Source organism: Cebidichthys violaceus, unplaced genomic scaffold (genome assembly GCF_023349555.1).
Source record: "Cebidichthys violaceus isolate CVI_PGR_0920_01 unplaced genomic scaffold, fCebVio1.0.p SCAF_93, whole genome shotgun sequence".
NCBI lineage: Eukaryota > Metazoa > Chordata > Actinopteri > Perciformes > Stichaeidae > Cebidichthys > Cebidichthys violaceus.
In genome coordinates this window covers 478,337-490,000 of record NW_027176979.1, presented here as the reverse complement: position 1 = coordinate 490,000, position 11,664 = coordinate 478,337, and the positions used below count along the sequence as shown (strand labels likewise).

Genomic DNA, 11,664 nt, shown 5'->3' with positions numbered 1-11,664 from the left:
ACCTTCTTGGGCAGGAAGTAGACTCCAATGGGGTACTTGGAGGTGTTCTCCCACAACTCGATCTGGGCCAGAACCTGGAGGAAGAAAAAGAAAGACAAAAAACACGTTTAATGAAGCAGACATGGTGTCTTCATGTTAAAGACCTGAACACAGGACTAACAAAGTAAAGGTTGGTCTGCATGAACGTGTTCAGAGGACAAACTACCGGATCCTACTGACCCAGAGGACAAACTACCGGATCCTACTGACCCAGAGGACAAACTACCGGATCCTACTGACCCAGAGGACAAACTACCGGATCCTACTGACCCAGAGGACAAACTACCGGATCCTACTGACCCAGAGCAGAGTCTGCAGTGAACCGTTTAAACTGAGCTACCGGCACCAGCTCATTCATTCATTCATTCAATGTCCTGGTGCTGAAACGCTCCAGTGACTTTGAGTTCCCTCCAGTACATAGTCAGTGTGTCTAGGGGCTTTTATTGTGAAAGGTAAGAACCTATGGAGTAGATTTTGTCAGTAGAAAGAAACTTTGTTCAGACTACGAGACCTCAGTGTACGTTTTTAAATACGTCCACGTAATATGAAATTATTAATGACAAAAATTTGCAAATCAATCGCACAACAAACGGTGAGTGAAGAGAACTTGATGTTTTACTGCCTGTGTGACAGACGGCTCTTCTTCACCCCTCTTCATCACTCATCACCCCTCTTCTTCACTCATCACAGCTCTTCTTCACTTTCACTCATGAAACCTCTTCATCACTCATCACACCTCTTCATCACACCTCTTCATCACTCATCACACCGGCTCTCTGTACCTGATTGGTGAAGGAGTTGCTCATGACGAAGGACGGGTGTCCCATGGCACAGCCCAGGTTCACCAGCCTGCCCTCGGCCAGGATGATGATGTGACGGCCGCTCTTCATACGATAGCGATCGACCTGAGGAGGAGGAGGGTTATCAGGACGAGGGTCGACAACACAGAAGAGAAGCGGCGTGAGCTCCAGACTCACAGCAGACTCCTCCTACCTGAGGTTTGATGTTGATCTTCTCAGCAGCGTTCTTGATGAGCCAGCTCATGTCGATCTCACAGTCAAAGTGTCCGATGTTACAGACGATGGCGTCGTCCTTCATGTTCTCAAAGTGACTGAAGGAGACAAACAACAATGGTCACGATGCGTCCCGTTGGGGATACGTTCATACGATAATACTTTGAATACCGTCGGTCCCACTCACTGTCCCAGGATGATGTCCTCACAGCCGGTGGTGGTGACGAAGATGTTTCCTTCCTTGGAGGCCTCGTCCATGGTGGTGACCTCATAACCTGCAGAGGAGCCGGGTTTATTCTAGTGATCACGTGATCCTATAAGAGGACGTCCATCATCAGCGTCTTCTTTAAGTGACGGAGAGACGACGTCTACATGAAGTCCTCTTACCACAACGTGATCATGAGCTACTAAAACCAGCAGGATGAAGACAGCAGGGATACATTGTTAGGATAACGGAGCCTCTAGGTAACTATTCTGAGTTTCTGATACTTGAGCTGCAACACGTGACTTCAGGACGTGTTCACAGTCCATTTAAAAACATTCACAAACTGACACCTGAACGGGCCGAGTTCTGATCAGGAGGTAATCTGAACAGTTTTGGGGAGCTCTGATAGATCTAGAGTTCATGCTCCGTTAAAATGCTCTCTCTCTCTCTCTCTCTCTCTCTCTCCCTCTCCCTCTCTCCGTCCGTCCGTCACCTACCCTCCATGGCTGCCTGCAGGGCGTTGATGGGGTCGATCTCTGTGACGATGACTCGAGCTCCGAACCCACGCAGGGCCTGAACGCAGCCTTTGCCCACGTCTCCGTAACCCGCCACCACGGCCACTTTACCGGCGATCATCACGTCCGTGGCTCTCTTGATGCCGTCGATCAGGCTCTCCCTGCAGCCGTACAGGTTGTCAAACTTACTCTGCAGGGAGAGACAGAGAGAGATTAATAACCATCATTCATATCAGAGGAGAGGTGGAGGAGATCCCACCGAGCGCCTGGTGTCAGAGTCATAGATTCACATAAGTCAGCATTCTCATGACCCCAGTTCAGAGCAGTCAGTCGAGCTGTACTCTATTATACCGTCAGCATTCTATGCAACACTAAAGAACATGAGAATATCAATTATCAGACGAACTCCTCCTCCATCCATCCATCAACAACAAGCTCAGAGAGAAGGTTCCTTCTTCAGAGCACAGGCTGGAGGCCGCTCACCTTGGTGACGGAGTCGTTGACGTTGATGGCGGGCATTTTCAGCTCGCCCTTCTTCAGCATCTTGTACAGGTTGTGGACACCTGTGGTCGTCTCCTCCGACACGCCGCGGATACCTGAAACCACCGTCAGAACAAGTCAACACACAGTCCACCCGTTCCATCAACAGGACAGAGCGCGACGGCCTCATGCTGGAAAACCACCGGAGCAACACCAACTATCAAAACTGGCTGCCGTCAATCGATCTCCATCTTTATACCATTTGCTCTTCTGCAGTTGTGGTCACTTAAAGCACAGTGAGTGAGTGAGTGAGTGAGTGTCGGTGAGAGCATCACTCCGAGTCCTCAGTGAGTCTCTGAGTCTCAGTGCAGACTACCACCGGTCTCTCTCTGCCCCTCATGACACAGCTGCAACACTCAGTTGAGCATTAGTCGAGGGGCATCACACCCAATCATATGAACAGTAGCAGGTGAGAAATAGGTCATTTTATTTATGTAAATATTTAGTATTTTTCCTTCCAGATTGGATATCTTTTTATTTGTCAATTATCTTGCTCTGGACTAAAGATAAAGAATAATGTTCTATAACTAATGAAGTGAATGTAACACTGAAGAAGCCTCCTGTGAACCTGTCAGACCACTGACGCCACCTAGTGTCCAAAACTCTTCCACACACACATTGACCATTCACGAGAGAGTGACCTCACCACCAGACACGGACTTCTGGACATCTTCGGGTCAAAGTGTGTAGAAAAGGCCCCAGAGAGGACGTCTGTCAGCAGGTCTCACTGAGATCAGTCACACAAAGAAACCAACCTGAGAGCAGCTTGGGGTACTTCTGGTGGACCATGTTGGTGAGGTCTCCTCCGTCGTCCAGGATCATGTTGAGGGGCTTGCCGTCCTTGAAGTACAGCGTCTGCTCGATGCACCACACGTACTCCTCGTCGGTCTCTCCTTTCCACGCATACACTGCAACACAGAGGGGGAGACGAGCTCATCAGCCTCCACCCGAGAGACGGAGACGCCTCCAGGGGCATCACACCACTCACACACGTCCTTCTCATTTCATCTTCTGTGGTCTACATGTTCCACTCAATCTGCTGAGAGGACGGTCATCAGTCTGTAACACACCACTGGTGACCCGACGCTCTACAAGTCAGGGACAGGTCACAGGTCACAGGTCAGCCGGTCCGTTACCTGGAACTCCGGTCTTGGCGATGGCGGCGGCAGCGTGATCCTGAGTGGAGAAGATGTTGCAGCTCGACCACTGGACCTGAGGAGGAGGAAGAGGAGGAGGTCAGGATATCGTCTTTAAATGGAATCATATCACAATGAATTTCACAAACACCAGTGATGTTAAATCAAACTATTATTTAAGTTATGGATATTATTTAGAGTCTCTGTATATATTTATACGTTTTTAATCTATTAATTCACGTCTCACTAAAGTTCAGGTTAAAGCAGCGTGAAGAAAGAGATCATAGGAATTAAAGAAGAAGTATTTAACCTTAAGACCATCAGCAGACTTAAACTAAACAACATTCATAACCATAAATGATTAAACTCACTGTACCAACAGTATAAATGACAGAGCAGCCATTGCGCTGTGAACACTCTGCTGCCACCTAGTGGTCAAAACTCTCCACTGCAGCTGGAAAGAAAGCTTCGCCAGGAAGCAGACGCTGTTGATCTGCATGTAGAAGTGATTAATACCAATAAATCAGGTAAAGTGTAACGTGAAGGTCAAGCTGACTTTTCCAAATGACAGAGAATCACCAGCAAAGCAGACAGAAGTAGAGACTATTGTGGGAAGCTGAGGCTGTTCTGTGTTCTGGTGGTTCTCAGGCTGCTGGTTCCTGCAGAATGGAACCAGTCCAGTCCTGGTCAGACCGATAAAGACCAACAGGAGAACACAACACCGCGGCCTTGAGACCAGCAGAGAGAGGAGACCCAGACTCAGTGAACAGTTTGTTCAAACACACGGATCAATAAACACCTCCTCTCAGCAACTACTGCTGTAGAGCCCTTTAGCAAGGCAGTGACACCGGCGGCTCATGAGTAAACATTCTCTCTTCTCTGATGACACCGCGTGAACGCTACACCTTCATGAAGCAGCTGTGTGAACGCTACGCCTTCACGAAGAGGCCGCGTGAACGCTACGCCTTCACGAAGAGGCCGTGTGAACGCTACGCCTTCACGAAGCAGCTGTGTGAACGCTACACCTTCACGAAGAGGCCGTGTGAACGCTACGCCTTCACGAAGAGGCCGCGTGAACGCTACACCTTCATGAAGAGGCCGCGTGAACGCTACGCCTTCAAGAAGCGGCCGTGTGAACTCTACACCTTCAGAAGAGTTAAAGAGGAATGAAGACAGACTGATCTTAACGTCAGCTTCAAGTCTCCTAGAAAACTTTAACTGGACTTGAAGATGTTTAACCAAACGTCAGAAGACAAAGTCCACATCAAACACGACGGCCTCCAATACAAACAAAGGGAAGCAGTGAGTTTATTTTACAATCTGTACAACTCTATATCACAACTGCACCAGATCACAGCATCTGGAGGCCTTTCATGCTGCGTCTCACTGAGGCGGATCCGTCGTCTACCGGCTGTCCTCTGGACAGACCGGCGGACTCTCAGCCGGTGGACTCTCACCTCCGCTCCGAGGGCGGTGAGGGTCTCGATGAGCACGGCGGTCTGCAGGGTCATGTGGAGGCAGCCGGCGATGCGGGCGCCCTTCAGCGGCTTGGACACGCCGTACATCTCCCTCATCTTCATCAGACCGGGCATCTCGTTCTCAGCAATGTCGATGGCCTTGCGCCCCCATTCAGCCAGGCTGATGTCAGCTAGGAGAGAGGAGGAGGGGGGGGGGGGGGGGACGACACATGTAAAATACTGCTTCAAGACATGATACACATGAACATAGTGGTCTGTGTGAACCATGCTGCTGTCCTGGAGCAGAGACCCACACAGCTGCATGTACTGTACAGTCACTCCTTTCACTGACCAGACAGCTGCTGGTGTTATACAAGCACCAACACCTCCTCCTGAATGAAGGAGGTGTAACCGTGCTCCACCAACACCTCCTCCTGAATGAAGGAGGTGTAACCGTGCTTCACCAACATGGTCTCCTAAATGAGAACGGAACCAAATTAGTCTTCAGACGCCTTCTGAAGGACTAAGCTAAAACAACATCTGGGCTCCTCTCAGACGCGTCAGAAGAAGTTAATACTGATGAACTAGAGCTGATGGAGTAACTCAGGAACTTAACATGGACAGTTACAATGCTTTGTCCAGAGTGTGTCCCTCACACAACCTGCTGATCCTGTCCTCTGAAGCTGAATCTCCCTCAGACTAAAAGACACCATTACAATAAAGCAGGAGTGCAGGAAGTGCTGCAGGCTCAATGTAACGTGATGAAAACACGATCTCATCATGAAGCAACAGAAGGTCAACAGGAAGCTATAAGCTGCTCTCTCCAGCGCTGCAGAGTGAAGTCCCAAAGTACAGGTTCAACACGGCCTGTGCAAACACACCTCCGGACCTAACCGGCACCGGCCTGACAGACCGGCCTGAGACCGGATCGGGTTCACACCGAGGTCAAAAGGGGAGGGACTAAACTAAAACCTCCACAGTCAGCCGAGTCAGCTACTGCCTTCACATGTGAATCATTGTGTGGCGGACGCATGAGCAGAGGGCACCGATGCAGGCATTGTGGGTCAAATCCCATCTGAAGCCTGCATTGTAGTACTACCATTCAAAGTACACGTATCCACCAGGTGCTCAGCACCAGGAGAACAGAGCTGGGCCTACATGAAGTCCATGTTCAAACCAACGCTTTGAGTAAACGCTGGCGCATCAGTGAACGCGCCAGGACTCGACACACCGCCGTGAGGAGCTCACACTTGAACGCACGTCGTTAGCAGAATGAGGACTTTGCCCTCCAGCTATCTTGCAAAACATTGTGCAACACCGTCTGCTTCTGACCAGCTGCTTCCCAGACCAGCTAGTCTGGGTAACTAACGACTAGTTATTTAAATAAGCATTTCTTATTTTACATCACCCTGACATGTTCCACTGAATGCAGCGTGTTTATTTCATAAATGCAACGCTTGCATTTATTTTCTGTTATTTTTCCTTTTGTCCATTTTCTCTACATTTAAGGCTCATTTTCTTCCCTAATTAATAAACTTCAAAACAACTTTTAGTCAAAAAGCACGAGGCCCTCACAGCTGCTACAAAGAGAGCACCGCGTGTCGTCCCAGCATTACTACGGTACAGCAGGTTGAGTACAGTCTGTCTGCTCCTGTCAATCATGCAAAAAAAAAAAAAACTGGCGGCGAGGCGCAAAGCATCACGGGAAATGTAGTTTGCAAACAGTTCGGGCAAAAGGGAGCGACGCCTCCCGGCTCCACTAATAAACTACAATATCCAGAGGCCGTGGACGTAGTCTCTGTTCAGAGAGGCGCATGCGCGGTGGCTGTACGGCTGTTACATGTCGATTCATTCTCAAGATTTAAGCAAACTGAGACCAGCGAGCATCGAAACGAGGACCTTTACAAGCCAGAAGCTGAAGATGACTAACGGAACAACGACGATAAACACTTTAACGACAACAACAACAAAGCCATACAATTTACGACATGCTAGCAAGTTGACGTTAGCATTAACGACGCAAGACAAGCGCTCGCATTATAACTTAAAACAGCGTAGTTGGAAAACAAATAAGTCAAAAATCGTATTACTGCTCGATCAGCTCCGGCTGCTAGAAGAGCCGTTACCCAACACGCATATTAGCATAAACTTCCCAGCATGCTAGCTAACAAACCGCCAACCCTACTTCCCCCCGAAGCCTCTCCTGTAAGAGCGGTCAGAATAATACATTTCGACGTACCAACTTTGTAGTTCAGTTTGTCAGACATTGTTGTTCTCCGGTGTTTTGTTTCGAGCAGGTCGAGTTCAGCGGCAGACTAGCCGACAGACGGAGGCAGAAGAGGGAGGGACAGACACATGACGGCTCTCTTTTTATCGTCGAGGCCCACATTCAAACTAGGTTACACGACGGGGGCGTGTTCAAATCCGGAGCCACTCTGGATTCCTATTGGCTGCGGCAGCTCCCGCCCCGCGTGTGAGTGATTTGATTGGATGACGGTGGATGTGGGCCAGCCAGCCAATGATAGCTTCAGGTGCATTGTGGGGGCGTGAGTTTTTAGAACAAGTTTAATCTGGACCCAATGGTGTGGACCTTGGGTTGTTTTTTTCCCCCCATTTGGTTAAATGATAACTATATTATGTTTTCAGTAGTACTGTGGTTGAATGATGATGTGTTGTAGAACACAAACACACACTTTAAAGTTCTAACTTCTACCAACATGTTGTCCTGCAGGTTCTTCAAACTGAACTATATCGTTCAACACGTCGCAGCTTCCTGTGACACAGAACTGGGCAATGGGTCACCATAACATAGTGTAACATGCATGCACCAGGCAGGGGTTAGAAGTGTCCAGATCCTTCAAAGTACTACTGCTAAACGATGAAAATACTCAAGAAAAAGTACTGCATGTGAGTATCATCAGCTACACGTACTGGAAGTATGAAAAGTTAAACGGCACAAAGTGTTTTTCTGTTGTATACGGTGTTGTTGGATTCATACTGCTGCTGCATTCATGTGTGTGTCACATTTCACTGACGTGTGTCTGAGCAATGCATCATATTCTATACGTGTAGTGGAGTAGAAGTATAACGCAGCATAAACTAGAACTAATGAGGTACAAGTACCTTGAATTTGTACTTGAGTAAATGTATTACTGGCATTATGACCTCATCTTGTGGCCCTGTCTCACACCGGGGCCATGCCTGTCTTCAACTTATTTGAAACGCTGTCATTATTTTGGGTTTCCGCTGACACAGCGTGAGGTCAGACACACGAGGCCTCGGACCAAATGGACCCGGACGGCGTGTGAGGAGAGCAAACACAGTTTAGATGTCAGCCGAGGATCTGCCCTTTGCTTCTGCAGTTTAAAGGTGCGTTCAGTCGGAGAACGTTGTGGAAAATGTTCTGGGATGGCTGTTCGTAGGACTACTGGTGCTGTAGAAGCAGGAGAGGCAGCTGGACGACCGAGCCGGAGCGGACCGCCTGGTGACGGAGCCGAGAGTCTGTGAAATTTAAACGCACGTTGATACCGGGTCAGATGAAGTAAAAGATGCACAATCAGACCCGGCATTGTGAGGGAGGTACCAGTCGGACCTGAACAAGGCCAAGAAACTAAAAGGCTGCAAATTAAAAGGCAATTAAAACATGTTTTATTTAATGTGGGAGATAGTGAAGAACAATAAAAACAGAAGATCCGTCACCGTGCAAAGATAACACTCAATACAATGTATTTATTAAAGTATATTTAACAATATTGTATTCATATTAAGAAGACACTCTATTTGTAAATACATGGAATGCACCAATACGTGGTGATATAGTAAAGATACACATTTTAAAGATAGATGATATCAGCGCATGTCCTAAAAATAGACGTTGCCCAACCTCAACTCTGACCCGGCCCCGGCCCCAGAATCTCGTCCACTCCGGACCTGGTCTCTGAGGGTACAGAGGTCCTCACGCTCTGAAGGTCTGTGGAGCTTTACTTTCTGTGACTCATTGCTTCAGAAGTAAATCACCTTGTTTTGACGCCACTATGTTCACCGTCAAACGCACCAGAAATAGAAGCTGTGGTGAAGTGTCTACAGTTATTATTTGATCAGATGTGGATGGAAACGGAGCGACTGTGAGCCGAGAGACCCGGGAGAGGAAGAGGACGAGGAAGAGGACGAGGACGAGGAAGGAAGCCTTCAGCTGAAAGGAGCTGAACTCAGCACCTAAATATACTTCAGGTCATTGAGGAGTCCGGTTAAAGCGGCCGTCACCCCGGCGCTCTCAAGTGTCGCTGGTTTGACTCTAAGCTGCAGCTGAACTCTGTGGTGAGCGTTACAGACCGAGGTCACCGCTTCCTGCCTCCGGATTATGAAGTAGATTATCAATGCATTGTAGATGAACAAGAAAAGGACCACAAACAACGCTCTTCATTCATTAGAAAGATTTGTCTTTTCATGATCTGATATTTCTCTCAATAACTTATTATGATAACTTTTATGATAATATTATAAAAACTTGTATTATGATATTATAATAACTTTTATTATATATAATAACTTTTATTATGACATTATAATAACTTTTATTATATTATAATAACTTTTATTATATATAATAACTTTTATTATGACATTATAATAACTTTTATTATAATATTATAATAAAAGTTATTATGATACTATAATAACTTTTATTATGATACTATAACTTTTAGTATGATATAATAACTTTTATTATGATACTATAATAACTTTTATTATGATACTATAATAACTTTTATTATGAATACACATCATGGATCATCTTTTCATTCAGTCACATGAGGCTGATCATTCAGAGGGTTTGATGACTTTTATCATTTAAATTGAACCTGAAACATGGAGCCTCATACATTATTCAGTATTCAAGAGAAACCATAATCATATTCTGGGTTAATTAATAATGACGTCACAATCTGAAATTAAAAACAAACAAACTCAAATAATTCATAAATATGACAAACTCATTCTGCCGTAGAAATCGATCCTGATCTTATAAACAGAACTCAGTTTATTAAAGAGAAAACAGAGAAAACACCTCGAGTGATGATTACTGTCTTTATTAGTTACTAGTGTTATTAGTTACTATTACTAAGTACAGTGATGATTACTGTCTTTATTAGTTACGAGTGTTATTATGAAGTACAGTGATGATTACTGTGTCTTTATTAGTTACTAGTGTTATTATGAAGTACAGTGATGATTACTGTGTCTTTATTAGTTACTAGTGTTATTAGTTACTATTACTAAGTACAGTGATGATTACTGTGTCTTTATTAGTTACTAGTGTTATTAGTTACTAGTGTTATGAAGTAGTGATGATTACTGTGTCTTTATTAGTTACTAGTGTTATTATGAAGTACAGTGATGATTACTGTGTCTTTATTAGTTACTAGTGTTATTAGTTACTATTACTAAGTACAGTGATGATTACTGTGTCTTTATTAGTTACTAGTGTTATTAGTTACTAGTGTTATGAAGTAGTGATGATTACTGTGTCTTTATTAGTTACTAGTGTTATTATGAAGTACAGTGATGATTACTGTCTTTATTAGTTACTAGTGTTATTTTGAAGTATAGTGATGATTACTGTCTTTATTAGTTACTAGTGTTATTATGAAGTACAGTGATGATTACTGTGTCTTTATTAGTTACTAGTGTTATTAGTTACTAGTGTTATGAAGTAGTGATGATTACTGTGTCTTTATTAGTTACTAGTGTTATTATGAAGTACAGTGATGATTACTGTGTCTTTATTAGTTACTAGTGTTATTAGTTACTATTACTAAGTACAGTGATGATTACTGTGTCTTTATTAGTTACTAGTGTTATTAGTTACTATTATGAAGTACAGTGATGATTACTGTGTCTTTATTAGTTACTAGTGTTATTAGTTACTATTACTAAGTACAGTGATGATTACTGTCTTTATTAGTTACTAGTGTTATTTTGAAGTACAGTGATGATTACTGTCTTTATTAGTTACTAGTGTTATTATGAAGTACAGTGATGATTACTGTGTCTTTATTAGTTACTAGTGTTATTAGTTACTATTACTAAGTACAGTGATGATTACTGTCTTTATTAGTTACTAGTGTTATTAGTTACTATTATGAAGTACAGCGATGATTACTGTGTCTTATTAGTTACTAGTGTTATTAGTTACTATTACTAAGTACAGTGATGATTACTGTGTCTTATTAGTTACTAGTGTTATTAGTTACTATTACTAAGTACAGTGATGATTACTGTGTCTTTATTAGTTACTAGTGTTATTAGTTACTAGTGTTATGAAGTAGTGATGATTACTGTGTCTTTATTAGTTACTAGTGTTATTATGAAGTACAGTGATGATTACTGTGTCTTTATTAGTTACTAGTGTTATTAGTTACTATTATGAAGTACAGTGATGATTACTGTCTTTATTAGTTACTAGTGTTATTAGTTACTATTACTAAGTACAGTGATGATTACTGTGTCTTATTAGTTACTAGTGTTATTAGTTACTATTATGAAGTACAGTGATGATTACTGTGTCTTATTAGTTACTAGTGTTATTAGTTACTATTATGAAGTACAGTGATGATTACTGTGTCTTATTAGTTACTAGTGTTATTAGTTACTATTACTAAGTACAGTGATGATTACTGTGTCTTTATTAGTTACTAGTGTTATTAGTTACTATTATGAAGTACAGTGATGATTACTGTGTCTTATTAGTTACTAGTG

General features: G+C 44.0%; 1 protein-coding gene across 1 annotated transcript in view; it reads right to left on the bottom strand.

Annotated features, from left to right (window-relative positions):
• ahcy (adenosylhomocysteinase) overlaps positions 1-7,260 on the bottom strand; it is a 9,224-nt gene extending 1,964 nt beyond the window's left edge. The window contains exons 1-10 of the mRNA XM_068704521.1: positions 7,145-7,260; positions 4,906-5,096; positions 3,449-3,524; positions 3,068-3,220; positions 2,256-2,368; positions 1,755-1,962; positions 1,240-1,327; positions 1,033-1,150; positions 822-944; positions 3-74 (exon numbers count right to left, since the gene is read on the bottom strand). Of these exons, the coding sequence (XP_068560622.1) occupies positions 3-74; positions 822-944; positions 1,033-1,150; positions 1,240-1,327; positions 1,755-1,962; positions 2,256-2,368; positions 3,068-3,220; positions 3,449-3,524; positions 4,906-5,096; positions 7,145-7,172 (1,170 nt within the window). The 5' untranslated portion in view covers positions 7,173-7,260. The remainder of the gene's footprint in view (positions 1-2; positions 75-821; positions 945-1,032; positions 1,151-1,239; positions 1,328-1,754; positions 1,963-2,255; positions 2,369-3,067; positions 3,221-3,448; positions 3,525-4,905; positions 5,097-7,144) is intronic.
• Positions 7,261-11,664: the final 4,404 nt, after the last annotated feature.